General features: G+C 44.2%; 1 protein-coding gene across 1 annotated transcript in view; it reads left to right on the forward strand.

Annotated features, from left to right (window-relative positions):
- LOC126455883 (high-affinity choline transporter 1-like) overlaps positions 1-24018 on the forward strand; it is a 449603-nt gene that overhangs the window by 285940 nt on the left and 139645 nt on the right. Inside the window, exon 4 of the mRNA XM_050091642.1 lies at positions 21833-21988. Within this exon, the coding sequence (XP_049947599.1) occupies positions 21833-21988 (156 nt within the window). The remainder of the gene's footprint in view (positions 1-21832; positions 21989-24018) is intronic.

The following is a 24018-nucleotide window of genomic DNA, read 5'->3' on the forward strand; positions in this document are numbered from 1 at the left end:
ATGGAAATATTTCCCCCAAAACTGACCACAGTGCGGCAATCACGAAAGCTTCCACTGCACGGAGTTTTCGGAGGGTTTCCTGTGGCGTCAAGCGGTCTTTTGTGGCCGTTTTTTCGCTAATTCCGTTACGAGTTGCTTCTACTCGACGAAAACTCTGAATAGAGGGTTGTTATGATTTGTATTGGTGACAGCACGACTGAAAATGTTCATGTCTAAGAAAGACACAAGTCACTCAGCATAATCAGGTCTGATAACCTAAAAGACCTCAGATGTTTGACAATCTTAGAAGCTTACTCTCAACACGAAACATCGGGGAATCGTACCCGACTCCCGTGACGGAAGAAGATACATCGTGCAGAATCACCGGCGATTCTGACTTGGTCCAGTGGAACGTGTCTTTTTAACGCGTCCCAGAAAAGTATAATTTCAAACGTTTGCCCTGATGTAATATACTACTAACTTTCAGTTTGAATGACTCTTTGCGTGTGAATGCAATTTGGAATTATACACGGCCGTCGAAAAGTATTGTCTCTCAATAGCCATAGGCAAAAACAGATACTCTCTAGTATGAATTGCAGTCCCTGGTGTATTTTGCAAAGTAACTGTTTGATAATTGCTGTTAATGCTGTAAACGTAACAGAGACACTGCTGCGTACTGTCATTTATGCATTACATCGCGTAACAGATTTCATTACCTGTCTTCGAACCAGCTGTCTTCACTACGAGCACCCAAATTCACTGAGATTTAGCCTTTTGACTGGTGCTAAACTGTGGAAGAATTAACCAGTAGCTACGGTCGCAGCTTCGAATCGTGCCTCGGACATGGATGTGTGTCATGTCCTTAGGTTAGTTAGGTTCAAGCAGTTCTAAGTTCTAGGGGACTGATGACCTCTGATGTTAAGTCCCACAGTGCTCAGCACCATTTGAACCATTTGAATTAATCAGTAGCTTGGAAAGCGACTCTCCTGAGCGAGCACCTCCACAATGTATGACAGCTGTGAAATAATTAAAGGTAAATTCTTAAATGAATACTCTTTCTCAGAATGATTAATACCTATCACTGTTATATACAAGTACACGAATTAAGACGCTTAACAAGTTCGTATTTCACGAGTTATTCTACACCAGTTTCGGAGGTTGTTCAGGGGTATTTTATGAGTCTTTTCCCATAAGGATCCTGTAATAACAGGTGGCTCGTTACAGAGTAATAATGCAGTTAACTTTTGTTCGGTTTATTACTCCTATTACCTTCAGTGGTTGGGAAGGGAGTGAGACAGGTTGTAGCCTCTCCCCGACGTTATTCAATCTGTATATTGAGCACGCAGTGAAGGAAACAAAAGAAAAACTCGGAGTAGGTATTAAAATCCATGGAGAAGAAATAAAAACTTTGAGGTTCGCGGATGGCATTGTAATTCTGTCAGAGACAGCAAAGGACTTGGAAGAGCAGTTGAACGGAATGGATAGTGTCTTGAAGGGAGGATATAAGATCAAAATCAACAAAAGAAAAACGAGGATAATGGAATGTAGTCGAATTAAGTCGGGTGATGTTGAGGGTATAAGATTAGGAAATGAGGCACTTAAAGTAGTAGATGTGTTTTGCTATTTGGGGAGCAAAATAACTGATGATGGTCGAAGTAGAGAGGATATAAAATGTAGACTGGCAATGGCAAGGAAAGCGTTTCTGAAGAAGAAAAATTTGTTAACATCTAGTATAGATTTAAGTGTCAGGAAGTCGTTTATGAAAGTATTTGCATTGAGTGTGGCCATGTATGGAAGTGAAACATGGACGATAAATAGTTTAGATAAGAAGATAATAGAAGCTTTCGAAATGTGGTGCTACAGAAGAATGCCGAAGATTAGATGGGTAGAGCACATAACTAATGAAGAGGTGTTGAATAGGATTGGGGAGAAGAGAAGTTTGTGGCACAACTTGACTAGAAGAAGGGATCGGTTGGTAGGACATGTTCTGAGGCATCAAGGGATCACCAATTTAGTATTGGATGGCAGCGTGGAGGGTAAAAATCGTAGAGGGAGACCAAGAGATGAATACACCAAGCAGATTCAGAAGGATGTAGGTTGCAGTAGGTACTGGGAGATGAAGAAGCTTGCACAGGATAGAGTAGAATAGAGAGCTGCATCAAACCAGTCTCAGGGCTGAAGACCACAACAACAACAACCTTCAGTGTTCTGAAAATAACTTCCCATATGCGAAAAGGCCTATAATATGCAATAACCAACACAAACAACACAGAAGACATCCAACAGATGCAACATTACTGTGATGTGGTTGCCGTCGCTGCGGGAACAGGGCAGTATGGCGACGTTGTGCTGCTTGTCCATTGAAATCAGTGAACCTCGATACACGAGGTGGGTATTGGCCAATCTTCATCAGTAATCTGACCACACTGCTGTGTACCAGTGTTTGGTGTATAACGAGCACTGCCGGGAAAACAAGCCAGGAGAGAACACAGAGCCCGCATCTCGTGGTCGTGCGGTAGCGTTCTCGCTTCCCACGCCCGGGTTCCCGGGTTCGATTCCCGGCGGGGTCAGGGATTTTCTCTGCCTCGTGATGGCTGGGTGTTGTGTGCTGTCCTTAGGTTAGTTAGGTTTAAGTAGTTCTAAGTTCTAGGGGACTGATGACCATAGATGTTAAGTCCCATAGTGCTCAGAGCCATTTGAACCATAGAGAACACAGCGGTACTGGAAATGGAAATGAGCGTATGGCGTCAGTGGCCGAGAGTTCCCAGGCGGGAAGTTCGGCCACCAAGTGCAAGACTTATTGAGTGCGACGTCACATGGGGTGACACGAGAGTCGACAATGGCGATGAAATGATAATGAGGACAGCACAACACACAGTCCCTGAGGGGAGAAAATCTCCCACTCCAGCCGGGGTTCGAAACCGGGGCCTCGTGCATGGCATTCCAACGCGCTGACCATTCAGTTATTGGGGCGGACACAGCAGTACTGAATACGATCTACAGAGCGAAGAGTGAAGTATCATAGGTGAATAGACAAGTTCTTTTTCAAACAAGACACAGAGCTCATAGCGTCAATGTTCTCACTCTCTTTCACATATTTTTAGTGCAATACAGATGCAAAGCTAAATGGCTTTGGAAATTAAATAATATGCAACGCATTTTAACGAATCGCCAGAGACCATCGATCCCTTTTACCAAAATACTCGGAAAATATCACTACGCAACCTAAGAAATTTTCGTGGAAGAGAGGGTATCACACGGTATGTAAGTGACTAAGAGAAAGGAAATACGTTGAAGAGCCAAAGAAACTGGTGCAACCGCGTAACATCGATAAGGCTCCCGCGAGCACACAGAATTGCCGCAACACGACGTGGCATGGTTCAAATGGCTATGAGCACTATGGGACTTAACATCTGAGGTCATCAGTCCCCTAGAACTTAGAACTACTTAAACCTAACTAACCTAAGGGCAGCGCACACATCCATGCCTGAGACAGGATTCGAACCTGCGACCGTAGCGGTCGCGCGGTTCCAGACTGAAGCGCCTAGAACCGCTCGGCCACAACGGTCGGTCGACATGGCATGGACTCGACTAATGTCTAAAGTAGTGCTGGAGGGAATTGACGCCATGAATCCTGCAGGGCCGTCCATAAATCCGCATAGAGTACGAGGGTTGGGGACCTCTTCTGAACAACACATTGCAAAGTGTCCAAGACATGCTCAATAATGTTCATGTCTGCGGAGTTTGGTGGCTGGCGGAAGAGTTTCTACTCAGAAGGGTGTTCCTGGACTCACTCTGCAGCAATTCTGGACGTGTGGGGCGTCGCATTGTCCTGCTGGAATTGCCGAAGTCCATCGGAATGCACAATGGACATGAATGGATGCAGGTGATTAGACAGGATGCTAACGTACATATCACCTGTCAGAGTCGTATCTAGACCTATCAGGGGCCCCATATCACTCCAACTGCACACGCCGCCCACCATTACAGAGCCTCCACCACAATGAACAATCCCCTGCTGACACGCAGAGTATATGGATTCATGAGGTTGTCTCCATACCCGTACACGTCCATCCGCTAGATATAATTTTAAACGAGACTCGTTCCACCAGGCAACATGATTCCAGTTATCCAGTGTCAGGTTGACGGGTCTAGGCTAGTCGTAAAGCGTTGTGTCGTGCGGTCATCAAGGGTACACGAGTGGGCCTTCGGCTCCAAAAGCCGATATCGATGATGTTTCGTTGACTGGTTCGCACGCTGATTCTTGTTGATGGCCCAGCACTGAAATCTGCAGTAATTTGCGGAATGGTTGCACTTCTGTCACGTTGAACGGTTCTCTGCAGTCGTGTTCGTCACGTTCTTGGGGGTCTTTTTTCGGTCTCGGCGATCTCGAAGATTTGATATTTTACCAGATTCCTGATATTCACACTCGTGAAATGTTCGTACGGGAGAAACCCCACTTCATCGCTACTTAGGAGATGCTGTATCCCATCGCTCGTGCGCCGACTATAACATCATTTTCAAACTCACTTAAATCTGCCAGTGTAGCAGCAGCAACCGAACCAGACACTTTTTGTCTTATATAGGCGTTGCCGACCGCAGCGCCGTATTCTGCCTGTTTACGTATCTCTGTATTTGAATACGCATGCCTGTACCAATTTCTTTTGTGCTTCAGTGTATTTACATTACGGACAAACAGAGAAACAGAATGCCCCGAACAAGCTATAACCATTTATTTTTCATATACTTCTTACGAAAAAATCTCAAAACTGAGTTTATACGGATCGAATTGGCACAACCTGTACGGTGTTACCTGTATATGAACGCTATTTTTTGCTTTGCCTTGGATTAATGGAATCGTACTGCCAACAGTTCGGTAAAAAAATATAAAATCATAAATACAGAGAAATCACACACAAGTAATCTGAACAATGATTTTAAATTTTTTAGGCTTTCCACATAGGTTCAATACTTATTGCTAAGGAATGTTGTCGCATAAACTACAGACAAAATAGAAATAAAAATGAGGACTCGACACAGATTGAGAAGCATGCACCTGGAGATTAGAGTGTTTATGCAGCCACAGGTAAAATGTATAACGATATGGTTACAATCTCGTAGGAAACAAAGAAGGGCTTTTGTATAGTTGAGGCTGTTAAAGACATAATAAAAAAGTAGCACTACCTGGAAGGGACATCTTCAATTTCACAAAGATTTTCCAGTAAATTGTTTGGCCGTGGTTCGAAGAAACTGCAGGAAAACACCTAGTGGTTGACATTTCCTTGTTGTTTCTTCTGACAGGCGCAGAAAAGATTACCCGCGACGTCTATGCGATACAAGCGGGAAGGAACTAAACTGTTACTGGTACGCATTCGTACCTGTGAAGTTTTCAGCGTCCCGCTTGCCTGAAATTTTTGAAAGCAGGGGTGTTCCCAATTATTTGTTGGATCGCAACGTAGTGTCGACCTTCGTAGCAGACTGAAAGGCGCCCATCCTCTGCCGAGTCTCCCTCGGCCTGTTGACACACCCAAAAATGCAAAGTGGAGGACAAGAAACACAGGACGCCTTCTCCAGCTGATCGCCCTTGTCATTGCAGACCTATCCTACCTGAGCTGGGACCCACAAAAAGAAGATCATCATCTCTTCGTTTATTTAACAAGCATTTTCGTATGATCTTCAGTTTCTGGATGTGCATTTTACATTTTAACACGACGCAGTCTATCAACATCAAAAAGAAGAACATATCCAGACCAGCTTCTCAAATGCCGGATGTTAAGTAAACTGTCGCTGTAAAAAACATGCAACTACAGTGCGATGGCCAGCTGCGCGAGGTTTCTCGGTTGAGCATCCGTGGCGCGAACAAACCGATCGAGATGGTCGCACAGATTGTCGATAGGTTTTTAAATCCGGGGACACAAAGCAGCACTGTCTGTTATTAAGAAGTACGATGCAACGTTCCTTAGACCATACTTCCATATCGGAAGGAACATTCCATCGCACTTCTTTAGAACTCAGACACAGTTACTTCTATTCATTCTCCAACACCTGGCCCTTGACTCACAATAAATACACTAATGGCCATTAAAATTGCTACACCAAGGAGAAATGCAGATGATAAACGGGTATTCATTGGACAAATATGTACTAGAACTGACATGTGATTACATTTTCACGCAGTTTGGGTGCATACATCCTGAGAAATCAGTACCCAGAACAACCACCTCTGGCCGTAATAACGGCCTTGATACGCCTGGGCATTGAGTCAAACAGAGCTTGGGTGGCGTGTACCGGTACAGCTGCCCATGCAGCTTCAACATGATACCACAGTTCATCAAGAGTAGTGACTGGCGTATTGTGACGAGCCAGTTGCTCGGCCACCATTGACCAGACGTTTTCATTTGGTGAGAGATCTGGAGAATGTGCTGGCCAGGGCAGCAGTCGAACATTTTCTGTATCCAGAAAGGCCCGTACAGGACATGCAACATGCGGTCGTGCATTATCCTGCTGAAATGTAGGGTTTCGCAGCGATCGAATGAGGGGTAGAGCCACAGGTCCTAACACATCTGAAATGTAACGTCCGCTGTTCAAAGTGCCGTCAATGCGAACAAGAGGTGACCGAGACGTGTAACCAATGGCACCCCATACCATCACGCCGGGTGATACGCCAGTATGGCGATGACGAATACACCTTCCAATGTGCATTCACCGCGATGTCGCCAAACACGTATGCGACCATCATGATGCTACAAACAGAACCTGGATTCATCCGAAAAAATGACGTTTTGCCGTTCATGCACCCAGGTTCGTCGTTGAGTACACCATCGCAGGCGCTCCTGTCTGTGATGCAGCGTCAGTGGTAACCGCAGCCATGGTCTCCGAGCTGATAGTCCATGCTGCTGCAAACGTCGTCGAACTGTTCGTGCTGAGGGTTGTAGTCTTCCAAACGACCCCGTCTGTTGACTCAGGAATCGAGACGTGGCTCCACGATCAGTTACAGCCATGCGGATAAGAAGCCTGTCATCTCGACTGCTAGTGATACGAGGCAGTTGGGATCCAGCACGGCGTTCCGTATTACCCTCCTGAACCCACCGATTCCATATTATGCTAACAGTCATTGGATCTCGACCAACGCGAGCAACAATGTCGCGATACGATAAACCGCAATCACGATAGTCTACAATCCGACCTTTATCAAAGTCGGAAACGTGATGTTAAACATTTCTCCTCCTTACACGAGACATTACAACAACTTTTCACCAGGCAACGTTTGTCAACTGCTGTTTGTGTATGAGAAATCGGTTGGAAACTTTCCTCATCTCAGCACGTTGTAGGTGTCGCCACCGGCGGCAACCTTGTGTGAATGCTCTGAAAAGTTAATCATTTGCATATCACAGCATCTTCATCCTGTTGGTTAAATTTCACGTCTGCAGCATGTCATCTTCGTGGTGTAAGAATTGTAATGGCCAGTAGTGTATTTCCTTCCTCGGTGGGAGTACGAGTGCAGTTTGTGACGCAAGGACGACGACATATGGAAGTCTGGGTGCGGCCGTGATTCGTACACCGATAGCTGAAGCAACTGAGGCTACCGCTAGCGTACAGAGGGAAATCCGGGTTCGAGTCGCGGTTCGGCATAACTTTTCATTGTCGTCATCGCAATATGCAACCGACGGTGGTTCAAATTTGCGAATACATTTCCTGTAAATCCGAGGAGTTCGACGGCCAGGGAAGCACGGTAAACTCATGATAATGCTCTTCGAACCACGAACGCACACTGTGAGCTGTACGACACGTTGCATTGTCCTGCTGGTAGATGCCATCTTGCCGAGGAAAAACGAATTGCATGTAGGGGTGGACATGTTTCCTGAGGCTAGATGCATACTTCCGTTTATCCATTGTGCCTTTCATTGTGACGAAATCATCCAGGGTATTCCACGGAAACATTCCCCGAGCCTTAACGCTCCCTCCTCCGATCTGAACCTCTCTGACGACTGTTTCACCGTGTCTGCTTTCAGACGTTTCACACCGAAGGAGTACAAGATGTATTTCCTCCGAAAAGGCCACTTGTTTCCACTCAGTGTACGTCCAGTTACGGTATTGGTGTGCAAATTCCAGGCTTCGTCGCCGATGAACATTTTGTAAACCCTCGTCTCTAGTTCTGTAAAGGCCTCGTCGCTACTGCTGTGCCACTGTTGTTGCGGTAGACCGAGTTTGTGTGTTCGTGAAACGGCTTCTGGTGTAGCACACCGCTAAGACAATTTCTCCCTGCCACTACTACACAGCTATGCCCCAGGGTCGGTTAACAGGATAGGAAAACGGAGGTTCTACAACACTGCAACACAGTCACACAAAGGAGTTAAATAGGTTTACTTATCTTTGTGACTTATTGAATAATGAAGTCTGCAACACTGCTTGTAATATAACACAATAAAGCCCTCAATTACTAAGTGCAAATAATATTAGGTAAACTTCACAGTGCCGGCCGGTATGGCCGAGTGTTTCTAGGCGCTTCAGTCTGGAACCGCGCGACCGCTACGGTCGCAGGTTCGAATCCTGCCTCGGGGATGGATGTGTTATGTCCTTAAGTTAGTTAGGTTTAAGTAGTTCAAAGGTTTTAATATTTTATGTGGGATCTAAAATTTAAAAAACTCTCTCACGCCGGCCTGATTTAGCTTCACTGATCAGGATAGTAAAAAACATGCGTATATTAAGGGAATTTTCATTCACAAAGCAGGCTTATCACATTCACACAGTTCAATACTGTTCTATCCTGATAAAATTGAGCTTAACTTAAATTCCATAAGGCAGTGAACCAATTTCGAAGTCCCGGTGCGACGAAAATTGTCAGTCGATCTCCTGAAAACATTTGTAATAATTATTAACTTTTGGTGATCACATGGGGAAGACCGGAGATCTGCTGGTAAGACCGTGTTAGCCTATTTATTGGAAGTAATAAACTGGATATCTTGAGCATACAAAACGGCAGGTTCGTCCAGCGTAAATCAGACGTTCCCCACTGATCCCGTGCAACACAGCGCAGTAAGCAGACGCTGTCAATAATGATCAGTGAAATAATACGCGAACACACTTACTTTAGCTTAGTTCATGTATTAAATTCCTTCTCATACAGAATCTCATCAAGATGGCGACTAGCTCAACAATACATACATATACCTCTTCCTTCTTTCACGGCTAATCGGCAAGATCTCCTTCATTCTTTTCATAAGAGAAAACATAGATAGCAGAGAAGCTATTCCATGGAGTAAATGGACGCTCCAAGGAATAATAGGGCTTTAAACTACTGTGCATTGATAATCATCGTATATTAAAGTTTAGGAATCGGTAAGATAAGAAGAGATATTTCGATATATGTACTGAGTTATATAATTTATAAAATTTCTGAAAATATCGCGGAGAGACCGCTGCAAGAGACATTACAAGGTCTAGAGGACTGATGACCTCAGATGTTAAGTCCCATAGCGCTCAGAGCTATTTGAACCACTTGAAACTTCGCAGTACATAGAAAACGCAATTTACAACAACTATCTGTTCACTTCTAAGAGTTCACTAAACGACGTTCCCTGTCTATATCAGCCCTGGACGATGATCTATAACCAAGTGGGCGAGAGCTGCTTTTCTACCTTACGAGTAGGCTTCTGTACGCTGTCGCCCGGTCATTGGCGGATTGTACTCGGCCGGCAATTGGCCGAGGCGAAGTCGATATCTTCACTTTCAGCCCCGACCGTGGTGCTGGTGGAATCGCGCAAGTGGCAAGTCTCTATGTCACTGGCACCAGCTCGCATCTTTGTGCGTATGGTGTTTTTGCCCTGGCTGTGTCTTGTTCGGACGACACAGAAAAACAGCAGCCAGCATGGGTGCACGTACTAGGCGCTTGCTGCGGAAAACCATACGCAGAATTTCGCTGAACGCTGACTGAGGAGACGCTGTTGGAAGCCTCCCTGGTTCATCTGTGCGGTCAGTTGCTCAGCAGCTGCAGACGTAGTCGCCCCTACACATCTCCGCAGCATTCGTTCACCATTGTCACCTAGGGCCCGTGTTGCGTCACAACTGCCTCGGCGCCGGTTTTGGATAGAGCCATTCTGCCACTCACGGTGTACTGTAACAATAGCGGCAAGCAAACAGTTTACACACTTAGCCGTTTTGGGAACGCTTCCATCCTTCGCCCGGAAGCCAATGATCATTCCCCTTTAGACATCAGATAAATTGCTCCGTTCCCGCTTTACAACGACGACTGCACTGTTTCTCGCGTACGCTGCAGAATATATTGGGGCATCGATGATTGCCCAGTCTGAAAATGGAAGTTCAAGCCATGCGGCTACGCCTTCAATAATAAAAAATTAACATTAAAACAATAGCTTCTTGGTTGTCATATATTTTTCTGCTTTTAAATGATTTAAAATACGTTAGCTGTATGATAATTTTTTGTATTTTTTTCTTTTTTTTCCTTTTATATATATATATATATATATATATATATATATATATATATATATATATATATATATATATATTTTGTATTGCTCACACATTCATACATTATATACATATACTCAGACATACATATACAGTTAACACATTCTCACACTCATTCATTCTCCTTTGTTAAAATAATAATAACAAATAAATGGATAATAAATACAATAAAAAAGGTTAAAAATAATGATAATTAAAATAAAATTAAGATAAAATAAATTGAGTTAAAATAAATAAAATAAGAAAATAAATTTACATTGTTAAAATTTAAAATTATTAAAGTGTATAAAAAATATATACACAAGATGTCTAACCTCGTTATTCACGTAGGTCATCGGGCCAACTAGTGGAAGCCAGATAGTGCACCCTGTGTCCAAGTTGTCGTACAAGTTCGTTATCTGACTGTTGCATGTTTTCATAGAAGGTTTTTGCACTGGTTCAAAATCGGTCTTTCAAGTAGGGTACCCCTGCGAGTTGGTGAAGCTCATTCGTTGGGAACCGGTATGGAAGATGGAGTGCTCTTTTCAGAGCACGATTCTGAATTCTTTGTAGCCGTTGTATGTGAGTTAGAGCAGCATTGCCCCACACGACAGCAGCGTAGTCTAAGATTGATCGCACCAGTGTGAGGTACAATATCACCCCCAGTCTTGATGGTAGTGTTGACGCTGGGTTTAATAATGGATAGAGCTGTACCATTCTTCTCCTGGCTTTCTCTCGAATATCTTCTATATGAGGTTGCCATATCAATCGCCTATCAAGGGTCACACCCAAGTATTTTGCTGTTTTTGACCACGTAACTGGGGTGCCCCTTATCTCAATGGGCTGGATGTTAGGTGGAAGTGGTCTTCTACAGATTGCTATTGCCTGCGTCTTTGTGGCGTTAAAAGACAGTCGCCATTTCGTAGCCCATTCACTCAGCTTATTACATGCTTGTTGCAGTCTGGCCTGGAGGTGTGCAGCATTCATACTTCGGGAGTAAATGGCTGTATCATCGACGTATAAGGATAGGTGTGTTCTGGCCGTCGATGGTAGGTCGGATGTATACAAGATGTATAACAGTGGTCCCAGAACGCTGCCCTGAGGTACCCCTGCTTTGATTGGTCTGGTGGACGATATACCGTCTTGAGTGCGGACATGAAAAGTCCGGTTTTCTAGATAACTCTTCAGGAGTGTTGCGTGTGACACGGGGACCCCTATATCTAGGAGTTTATAGAGGAGTCCCTCTGTGCCACACGCAATCAAAGGCACGAGAAACATCCAGAAATACAGCCCCGAAGAATTCTTTCCTTTCCATGGCGCTGAATGCTTCCTCAACTAGGCTTAGTAGCTGCTGGGTGGTGGAAAGGCCTTGGCGAAAGCCGAACTGGACGTCTGGTATCAGATGTTCTGCTTCCACATGCTGTTGAAGTCTCTTTATGTATAAACGTTCAAAAAGTTTCGATATGGCAGGTAAAAGACTGATTGGTCTGTAACTAGCAGGTGATCGAGGGTCCTTTCCTGCCTTCGGTATGGCGACGATCTCTGCATGTTTCCATGTGATAGGGAAGTCGCCAGTTGCCAGGATCTCATTGAACGCGGCCGCTATTATTGGTACTGCAGTAGGTGGTAATTGCTTCAACAGCTCATTAGTTAGAAGGTCTGGTCCTCCGGCCTTCTTTCCGTTTAATTCTTCGAGCTGTTTTGTAACTTCTGCTGTCGTGATCGGTTGAATGTGGTCATCTTCGGCTCGACTGGCGAGGAATCTTGGAAGTCTCTCATTGACTAGGCCAATGTGGTCAGCGTCGGCAGGGTCATTCATCGGTGTGAAGTTTTTTGCGAATACATCTGCCAAAGCATTTGCTTTGGCATCTGGTTCGCTGATTATATGGTTGCCCACATGTAGTGGGGGTAACTTCTGTCCGCTTCTTAGTAGAGACTTCGTCATCTTCCAGGCCGATTGGTCTTGTAATTGTAGCAGTGCAACCTTATCTGTCCAGACTTGATTCCTGTGTTTTTCTACTTCTGCCTTAACTTCTCGCGTCCCCTGGACATGCTTTATATACCGTCCATTGCTAGTGCTGCCACCTGCCCTCTGTGAGTTGTTTTGCACGTTGACATCGTACATAGAAGGTGGCCACATTAATGTGACTGAACCGTTTAGTTTCATGCAAGTGCGGGAAGAAATGGACCCAGAAAGATATGATGAAAGGAAATGGTTTTTCTTGCGCAGGCAAACTGCACAGGACATAATCCATTGTACAGTGAAATTTGTTTTACTTATGACTGTTACTAGTTCACCGAGGTATGTAGGAGAGTATCTGGGAAGTTCAAAAGGAATGACAAAGGTACCGTCAGAATTCAGGCTGTCTGTGCAGGACAGAATCGTTGCGGAATAGCTCCGTCCTACGAACATTGCCCCTGAAACTCAACGTTCTGGGTTCGAGTGCCGGCCCAGCACAGAGCTTTAACCTTGCATGAAGTTAATAGTGCACACTCCGCTGCAGAGTGAAAAATGTTCAAATGTGTGTGTGAAATCTTATGGGACTTAACTGCTAAGGTCATCAGTCCCTAAGCTTTCACACTACTTAACCTAAATCATCCGAAGGACAAACACACACACCCATGCCAGAGGGAGGACTCGAACCTCCGCCGGGATCAGCCGCACAGTCCGTGACTGCAGCGCAGAGTGAAAGATTCGTTGTAGAAGTTTCTGAGCAATTACAACGTCTCGATTAGACTTGCTATTATTCATACTAAAGTTTTCTAGTGTTATTAGGAGTCTCCATTGTTGTCTTCCACAACTTCATGACTCGCCTCCTGAAAGTGTCGCAGCAGTGCACGTTGCAAAAAGTCAGAATTGAAGCTTTTAACAGGTTGCCACAATAATCTGAATGTACAGCATATCTTTATGCAGTTATTTTTTGTGCACACCGAATAGTAGCTATGACGGCAAATTTTCTTTGTTTATAATAATTTATACTTATCCTGCACGTCGAAGTTGCAGCGAATCATTGTAATGCATACTGCGTTTTGATTTACTGCTTCGTGTAACAAAAAATGTAAAGAAATACTTTAAATATAATGCTGTATCTAAAGTAATTTGTTGGCTTGGTTGTTATGTAAGCTGATACGAATTATTCCTTCGGATATTTTTTTTTTCATTTATTTTTTATCAGTCTTCTGACTGGCTTGTTGCGGCCCGGTACATCTTCCTCTGCCGTGCCAATCTCTTCATCACAGCACTTGCGCCCAGCGTCCTCAATTATTTGTTCGATATGTTTCAATTTCTGCCTGTCCTGCAGTTTTTACCCTGTACAGCTTCTTCTAGTACCGTAAAAGTTATTTCCTGATGTCTTAATCCATGTCCTATCAAACAGTCGTTTCTTCTCGTCAGTGATCTCCATATGGTTCTTTCTGCGCCGATTTTGCGGATAATCTACTCATTTCTTATCAGTCATCGTAATTATATCCTTCTATAACATAACATCTCAATCGCTTCAATTTTTTTTTTCTTTTTCCAACAGTTCACTAGTTCACTTTCATACAGCGCTGCGCTCGAAACGTTATATTCTCAGAAATTTCATATCCATATTAATGCCGATGATTTATACTAACATATTAAATAAAAATAGAACATGTAGAAATTAGAATATAAACGAAGAGACGCAAACTAACACCGTATTGTAACCGCTGGAGAGTACCGCCTTGGATATTCATCACGTCTCGTAGTCCCTGGTCAAATTAATCGTCTGCATTATTACAACACTGCCCCGCGAGTGAGACCAAGTCTATGAAATTCTAGAGAACTATTTTTCCTGGTCATTCGGTGTCTGTAATCTAAGCCTGAAGGCCGTTATGTTATCGTGGTTACTGATGATGTTAGTAACCGTGCTAGCTAACGGTTCAAATGGCTCTAAACACTACGGGACTTAACATCTGAGGTCATCAGTCCCCTAGACTTAGAACTATTTAAACCTAACTAACCTAAGGACCTCACACACATCCATGCCCGAGGCAGGATTCGAACCTGCGAGCGTAGCAGCAGCGCGGTTCCGGACTGAAGCGCCTAGAACCGCTCGGCCACAGCGGCCGGCCCATGCTAACAAATTGCTATCGTATCATTAAATATTCGGCATGTGCTGCTAGATAAAGGTTCCGTCTAGACACTTCCATGCACTACGGTCTTCATCTAAAGGCAGCTGTATTGGACCTGAATAGTTTCCAGCATCATCCACTCCCCTTTAATTACGTCAAGCCATTGCACTTTTTTTAATCTCTTAAGACCCAACAAAAAAATTCCCTGATTCGTCTACTATCCGTTTGCTTAGCAACCTGTCAATCCCGCCTGCTTTCATTTCATTTGTGTTATGCTCATAACACCGTCTTCTCCCCCATCTTGTTCACTGACCCACTCTTTTAATTTTTCTGATCTGCCCAGATATGCAGGGCGATCAAAAAAGTTCCCGTTCGAATGCCCCGCTAACCCCATGACGATAAGTCGGTGCTTGTATACCCCCATCAGAGTCGCGCTGTGTCGCATAGACACTGCAGCAACCTCCTCAAACGGAAACATTTTGATCGACCTCCCCTAAACGTAACACTACACAGCACACTGAGTAACCGTTAGTTGTTGAATGTTTCGCTCACTGATATTTCATGTATCATTGTTTTCTATTCGTGGTTTTATTTTATCGGCTTTAAATTATTGGCGTTAATGGGAAACAGTATAGCGTCATCAAAGAAAGGAAGGTAACCTAGATGTGACCCATTAACACAATTCCTTTTTTTCGCTTTGCCATTTTAAAGATCTTAAATCTTTCTGTACGACTGCTGGGAATTGTTTTGTTGTTATTAAATCTGCTTTTGTGAGTTTTGTTTAAATAATAATTTTTCAGTTTTATGATTTAAGTGTGATGGAAGCCGTAGTACCGATTTATGTCGGGATTGCAGAAAGTTAGACATGCCATTCCGCGTTAAGACTATTGTGCAACAAGAGTGGCGCATTGTCAGAAGAGAGTACATATTTTGTGTTTTCTGCAGACACGGTTCTGCTGCGGTGCGGATAACAGGTGCATCACAGTGTGGGAGTGAAGTGGCGCAACAACTGGAAACCTGCTCCTAAGCTGAACTGCGCGGGCCAGTATGATTCTTGCGGGAAAAACGTGTAAACTGCACAAAGATTCACTGTGAACTTATGACGCTATAACGACAAATGAAATGTTGCGTCTATCTGTAGTGAAATAGTGACAACAGTTTCACCAAAGCCGCACAGACGTGGAGTAATGCTGATCGGTAGGTCCAGATCTTGCACCATCCGATTTCCATCCTTTCAGCACGTTGAAAGAACATCTGGAGGGAACGAGATTTCCCGACGATGATGATGTTCGCAGAGCGGTTCTCGAATGGCTCTCTGGAAAAGGAGCGGACTTCTGTCGTCATGAAATTGAAGGATTGGTGGACCATTCCGACCGATATTTATAGAGTCTTAGCGACTAAGTTGGAGAAAAAATTTATCTGTGTTTCAAGTGTAGTGCAGCATACAATAACAGTTACTCGGCCCGTCATAATAATGGGTAACGAACTTTATGAAGTCCCCTCTCAGAAAGAATTACCACGTAGACATGCGTCTCCCTGTTGGGTGCAGAATCGCGTTTGGGTTTTATATTCTGGGATGAAAGTCTACAGCTCTCTGCCAGTGGATATCAGGCGGGAAACTACAAATCTCCAAATACTTAAGGCCAAAGTACAAAGAAACCTCATTAGCCACGCTTCCTATAATTTATATGTATATTTGGACTCAGGAATATAATTTCTGCGACTCTCTTAATACTTGTCAGATACATCCTCAATTTACCAGTGTGTAGACAGTTAACCGAGCTCTGAGTAAAGTTAACATACTTTCCTGGTAGCTGAATAGTATGGAAAGAGGTCTTTTTCTTTTTTCAAAGTATCTGTTTTTCTCGTAACATACGTTCCGGCCCGCCTCCAGGGTACGAGATATGTTGCTCCTTGTTAAAGACCACAATTGCTCTTCGAGTGTCCGGAGTGTATGGTGTACCTTGTGAATGTGGCAGCATGTATATCGGACAAACAATTCGCACGGTTGCGGAGCGTTGTGCTGAGCACAAGCGCCATATAAAAAAAGGGAGCTTGGCAAGTCGGCCATAGCGGAGCATTGCCTAGAAAACGGACATAAAACAAAATTCGAGAATACAAAAGTGTCGGCTCATGCATTTACATATTGGGACTCCGTTATAAAGGAAGCTGCCGAGATTCGTTTAAACAACAATAATTTCAACAGAGACCAGGGGTACACACTCAGCAGGGCATGGGGACGGGCGTTGGACATCGAAAGAAAGCAAAGCTGGCCGGAGTGGTCGTACGGTTATAGGCGCTACAGTCTGGAACCGCGTTACCGCTTCGGTCGCAGGTTCGAATCCTGCCTCGGGCATGGATGTGTGTGATGTCCTTAGGTTAGTTAGGTTTAAGTAGTTCTAAGTTCTAGGGGACTGATGACCTCAGATGTTAAGTCCCATAGTGCTCAGAGCCACATATGCGCGACGCGGGAGTGGCAGTTTCAAATGTGGTTCCTGCCCCTGGCGACACCTGACGTCGGGCAATAGCTCCACTAGCTGCCCGGGCCGACTTACGCGTCTATCTGATTGGCAGCTGATGATGTCACCATGCTTATGTAAGCGAGAAACCGTAGCAGCCCCAGAAGTCAGTGAAATCCTGACGACAATGGCGGAGATGGTCATCGAAAGCTCGAGGATTTTATTCCAATTGACGCGGCTTTAAAGCCGAGAACGTTTTATTCATACATACATTATCCGATGCAAAAAAAGGGAAGTACCCAGAAGACGTGGTCAGATTTCAGTGTAACTTCCTACGCTTACGCATCATCGACAGGTATGTAAATGAGTAGATTTATAATTGTGTGTGACATGTAGAGTGGCCACTGAATTACAATACTGTTCTTCATGTTTAGTGTTGTTAGCAGTTGGTTGGATGTTAGGGGGCGCGAACAGCGTCAGATACTGAGAGGTCGCTGTGAAGGACAAATGATGCCACCTTCCGGTGTCAGACAGTGTTATCAGCATCTACAGAGTTTGAAGGATGGTTGAAATGGCTCTGAGCACTATGCGACTTAACTTCTGAGGTCATCAGTCGCCTAGAACTTAGAACTAATTAAACCTAACTAACCTAAGGACATCACACACATCCATGCCCGAGGCGGGATTCGAACCTGCGCCCGTAGCGGTCGCGCGGTTCCAGACTGAAGCGCCTAGAACCACTCGGCCACCTCGGCCGGCCTTCCGAAATGCCTTCACAAAAGAAGACGAAGTAAATATCCAGAATTCGAATCAAGAACAGCTGCCAACCTGAGTAACGTAGAAGTAAATATCCTCGGAGTAGTAAAGCAACGTAAATCATTTCATACAAGCAAGTCTTCTGGTCCAGTCTGTATACCAATTAGGTTCCTTTCAGAGTAAGCTGATGCATTACTTCCATACTCAACAATCATATACAACCGTTCACTCGACGCAAGATCCGTACCCAAAGACTGGAAAGATGCACAGGTCACACCAATATTCAAGAAAGGTAGTAGCAGTAATCCACTTACTTACAGTGTAAGTAGGCTGTTCAGGTTTTTATGTTGGTAACGTCACCTAGCGCTCTGTATGAAAATCACTGACTGTGCTGAGTGCAGTCTGTGGCTGGCTTGCATTGTTGGAAATTGCTATTGTAGTGTTGGGCAGTTGGCTGTTAATAGCGCGTAGCGTTGGGCAGTTGGAGGTGAGCCACCAGCAGTGGTGGATGTGGGGAGAGAAATGGCAGAATTTTGAGAGCGGACGATCTGGACGTGTGTCCATCAGCATGAGTAAATTTTTAAGACTAGATGTCATTCACTGATTATATAATGACTTTTGAACGCTATTAAGGTAAATACATTGTTTGTTCTCTATCAAAATCTTTCATTTGCTAACTATGCCTATCAGTAGTTAGTGCCTTCAGTAGTTAGAATCTTTCATTTAGTTAGCAGTATTGGCGCTCGCTGTATTGCAGTGGTTCGAGTAACGAAAATTTTTGTGAGCTAAGTGATTCATGAAAGGTATAGGTTATTGTTAGTCAGGGCCATTCTTTTGTAAGGATTTTTGAAACTCAGATTGCGTTGCGCTAAAAAAATATTGTGTGTCAGTTTAGTGATGATCTGAATAAGTAAAGAGAGAAACGTCTGTGCACGTTCAGTTCTGCTCAGCTGTTTGAAAATCAAATAATTTAAGAGGTTTATCAGCACAGTAATTTATAAATTTTTCTAAGGGGACGTTTCAACAGACCCATGTCATTAACGTCAATATGCAGCAGAACTTTGGAACTTATATTGTGTTCAAACATTATGAACTACCTCGAAGAAATCAGTCTATTGACACACAGTAAACATAGGTTCAGAAACCATCGTTCTTGTGAAACACAACTAGCTCTTTATCCGCATGAAGTGCTGAGTGCTATTGACAAGGGATTTGAGATCGATTCCGTATTTCTGGATTTCCGGAAGGCTTTTGACAGTGTACCACACAAGCGGCTTGTAGTGAAATTGCGTGCTTATAGAATATAGTCTCAGTTATGTGACTGGATTTGTGGTTTCCTGTCAGAGAGGTCACAGTTCGTAGTAAATCACGGAAAGTCATCGTGTAAAACGGAAGTGATTTCTGGCATTCCCCAAGGTAGTGTTATAGGCCCTTTGTTGTTCGTTATCTACATAAACGATTTGGGAGACAATCAGAAGATCAAAACAAATTGCAAAACGATTTAGAAAAGATATCTGAATGGTGTGAAAATTTATAAAAATGGTTCAAATGGCTCTGAGCACTATGGGACTTAACATCTGTGGTCATCAGTCCCCTAGAACTTAGAACTACTTAAACCTAACTAACCTAAGGACATCACACACATCCATGCCCGAGGCAGGATTCGAACCTGCGACCGTAGCAGTCGCGCGGTTCCGGAATGAAAATTTATAGTTGGCCCTAATAACGAAAAGTGTGAGGTCATCCACATGACTGCTAAAAGGAATTCGTTAAACTTCGGTTAGACGATAAATCAGTCAAATCTGAAGGCCGTAAATTCAATTAAATATCTAGGAATTACAATTACAAAGAACTTAAATTGGAAGGAACAAATAGAAAATGTTGTGTGGAAGGCTAACAGGACTCCGTTTTATTGGCAGGACACTTAGAGAATGTAACAGATATACTAAGGAGACTGCCTACAATACGCTTGTCCGTCCACTTTTAGAATACTGCTGCGCGGTTTGGGATCCTTACCAGATGGGACTGACGGAGTACATCGAAAAAGTTCAAAGAAGGGCAGCACGTTTTGTATTACCGCGAAATATAGGAGAGGGTGTCACTGAAATGTTACAAGATTTCGGCTGGACATAATTAAAAGAAAGGCGTTTTTCGTGCGACGGAATCTTCTCACGAAATTCCAATCACTAACTTTCTCCTCCTAATGCGAAAATATTTTGTTGAGACCGACCTACCTAGGGAGAAACGATCACCACGATAAAATAAGGGAAATCAGAACTCGTACGGACAGTGTTCGTTGTTTCTGCGCGCTATACGAGATTGGAATGATAGAGAATTGTGAAGGTGGTTCGATGAACCCTCTTCCAGGCCCTTAAATGTGATTTGCAGAGTATCCATTTAGATGTTGAGGAAAAAAACACATTTTAATTTCCTCATGAAGATTAAAGTCTGGTGGTCTCGGTGACTGAAACGATCGGCAAATGATTCTGTCTGCTCCTGCGAGAGGCCGACAGCTAACTGCGCAAAAAGTTGTTGAAGAAGTTACTCTTGCCAAGGCTGAGAATGTTGGACTCAACGTGGGAACTCCAAGTAGTGCACATGCTGTGTCTCGACAGATGAACATTCCACGGTCCAACGTTCGTAAAGTGCTGCGAACAATTGTGAGATGGTATCCGTACAAGCTTCACATTACTCACCAACTTTTGCCACGTGTCGCAGCCATTCGAGTAAACTTTACTCTTATGTTTCTTGCAACGGTTGAAGTTGACATGTGGCCTTGGATAATTTTGTGGAGTGATAAAGCGCACTTTACCCTCACTTCCGCTCTGAACACTCATAACTGTAGCATTTGTGGATCGTCACCGACAACGAACGTTCATCAAGTGCCCGTCTATAGTGACCACGTTACTGTGTAATGTGGCTTCACGGCACAGTTCACGATTAACCCATTTTTCTTTGAGGAACTAGGACGCCAAAGACTAATTATATGCACCGTGAAAGGCACACGTTTCTGTGATCTATTTCGCCAATATGTGATCCCTGGTGTGTGGGAAGGAAGGGCTTTGGACTCAACTGTTTTCGTGTACGATGAAGCTCCATCTCACAATGCTCCAGAGGTCACTCGATTACTCCATGCCGGCCGGAGTGGCCGAGCGGTTCTAGGCGCTACAGTCTGGAACCGCACGACCGCTACGGTCGGAGGTTCGAATTCTGCCTCGGGCATGGGTGTGTGTGATGTTCTTAGGTTAGTTAGGTTTAAGTAGTTCTAAGTTCTAGGGGACTGATGACCTCAGAAGTTAAGTCCCATAGTGCTCAGAGCCATTTGAACCAACCATTGCTCCATAATAAATTTGGAGAGAAGCGAATCAGTGAACAATCGTTTGAAACAGCATTACCATAAGATCATCATACATGCATCCTCTAAAATGGAAAATAAAACGTGTTTCTTTCAATGGTTTATTCGTGATTTCTCTTCCGCATGTCCTTAAAAATATCTCCACAAAGGTTCATTGTCCTACGATCACTTGTTTTTCGTGGCGGCCGTCACAAGTAGCGAAAATTTAATTGTAACAAATCTGTATAATTTAAGTAGTTCCACATCCTGAAGACTCTGCTTCAGCCCCGCGTGTCTTTCCACATCCTGAAGACTCTGCTTCAACCCCGCGAGATTAGCCGAGCGATCTTAGGCGCTGCGGTCATGGACTGTGCGGCTGGTCCCGGCGGAGGTTCGAGTCCTCCCTCGGGCATGGGTGTGTGTGTTTGTCCTTAGGATAATTTACGCTAAGTAGTGTGTAAGCTTAGGGACTGATGACCTTAGCAGTTAAGTCCCGTAAGATTTCACACACATTTGAACAAGACTCTGCTTCGTGATGACGTAACACGATTTGTGAATGAATGCTTGAATGAATGAATGAACAGAATTTTTTCGTAAATATTCTCTAAAATTCTTTACGGGCTCCAGTGCATCTCTTTAAAATCATCCCATTCTCAATCCTGTTCCAAGTTTCGCCCCTGTTCTCTGTAGCTGGATAGGCGATGTACGTGACTGACTGGCGCTCTGCTGTGTGTGACAGGTGCGTTGCTGTTCGTGCGGCCGATGCGCGCCGCGCAGTACGTGACGATGCTGGACCCCCTGCAGCAGCGCTTCGGCAGCCGCGTGGGCGGACTGCTGTACATCCCCGCCGTGTGCGGGGACCTCTTCTGGGTGGGCGCCATCCTCAACGCGCTCGGTGAGTGCCGGCCGCCGCCGCTGCCAGAAAAACACCTGCTCGCAAGCTGGCCGCGTGCTGCTCGCGCGGCGGGTGCAGGCGTCTCAACTACAGCTTCAAATATCAACATTGCCCGCTTTCCACACTAACATTGACAAGGTCAATATTTGCCGCTACGCTGAATGTCCGAAATCAACGTGTATCAAATCATTGTCAATCATATAGCGACAGTCATTCAGATTTTGAAGCAATCAGGCACGGTGTTCCACAAGGATCGATTCTGGGTCCTGTGTTGTTCTTGAGATACGCAAATGATCTTCCACTTGCAGTTTCAGAAAATTCAAGTTTTGTGCTTTTAGCGGATGATATAAGTGTCAAGAATAAAACAAGTCCCCCCACTCAAAAGGAAGCTAATGAAATATTCGAAAAAATTAACACATGGTTCAAAGCAAATGGATTATAATTGAATTTTGATCTGTCTGAAAGAACGGACACCCTTCATATAATAAAAGAGATGACGGCCAATGATTCCTTCCCTGCAGATGCACACCAAGCTCGAACTTATATGGGAATCGGAGAGATGCTGCGAGTAATGAGTGTGTGGTATTAGTTGAAAATTTGAGTGTGACAGGAGGCGTGCTACGTTAGTCCGTGCGGTTCTGGCGACCACTGCGTCCGGATGGCATAGTGGCCAGTGCATCTGCTGCTCAAGGAGGAGACCCGGTTTCTAGGTCTGGTTCGGTACAAATTTTAAACTTGACCCATTGGTATAAATCAAAGCCCGCTGGAAGCTTATGTCTTTAATTCCTTTGTATCTTTTTAATCCCTTGTTAATCATCTGGACTACAGATATTCCACAACCTCTATTGGAAAACGCACTAAATTAATAAAGCGCCATGGTTCAGCTATGTTTTTAGTATGCATAATTACTCCAGTAGGCAATTTAAAAATGAAGAAACTGGTTTATTCTGTATGTTTCCATTCACTAATTATGGAGAAATTCAAGTTACAGGTATTTTAAGAATACAGAAGCGTGTTGCAAGAATTATATCTGGTATTAATTCTAGAACATCTTGTGATAACAGAAACGTTAACTGAATCGGATAAACAAACAGCAGAAACGCAAAAGCCCTTCTGTGAGCCCAAGGACTGCAATTCCATTCCAGGAATTATTCTGCTGGAGCCGCTGAAGAAGGGTTAACCTTAAACTATGGGCCTATGTTGGTCTCTTTGAGGTTTCTGGTGACACAGATATATCGTTCCTGTTGTAAACACGTAGTTGCTTGCTTCCATTCGGCAAACTCATAACCAAGCAGTCTTTTAGGCTGTTGAACGTTGAGTGAAGGCATTCAAGCAGGGGGACTCCACTCTGGAGAAGCAGAAGTTATGACATTTCGCTCATCTGCTCCCAAACAGGAGACGATTGTTGATATTATTTGTACCAAAACAAGCAAGAAACACCATCTCGTGGCGCTACACAAAAGGAAACAACCACACTTCAGATGGCTCTGTGATGGTCACGGAGAACCCTCAGGCGGGACAGATCGCCTGCTCCCACCTCGAGGGAAGGAGGAGAAGAGAGAGCCTAGCCTATGAAACCCAGTATTTTTTTTGATCAGTTCCCTCGTCGACAGTCATATGTGTGCCGAACCTGTGAGAGTCGGTTTCCGACCAGCGATGCAGGATTTTACATTTTCGCATCTCGTATCTCCTCAGTTAGCGCTAGCTGTACTGTACCTGTCGCAGGGATAATTTTTTTGTGGGTCCCTCTGTACCACTTACCTTCGTCTTAGATAGTTGTTTATGCTTAAAGACAGATATTACGTAGTTACTGAACTTTAGTATTTCTTTGTGTTAATAACTCATCCAACGTTCCGAAGAACAACCTCAGCCACTGAGTTCACAAGGAAAGTCCCTCGTTCCGGAAAGAGAACACTTCTCGCCGGCTTTAGTGAGGCACAGTTTCCATTCGCGAATTCACACTGTGGCCGACCGGAGCGAGGCATGCAGAAAGCGAGTGAATTGGCTTCTAGAAGGACCGACAGGGATGT

The sequence above is a fragment of the Schistocerca serialis genome, chromosome 2, assembly GCF_023864345.2.
Source record: "Schistocerca serialis cubense isolate TAMUIC-IGC-003099 chromosome 2, iqSchSeri2.2, whole genome shotgun sequence".
NCBI classification, from domain to species: Eukaryota; Metazoa; Arthropoda; class Insecta; order Orthoptera; family Acrididae; genus Schistocerca; species Schistocerca serialis.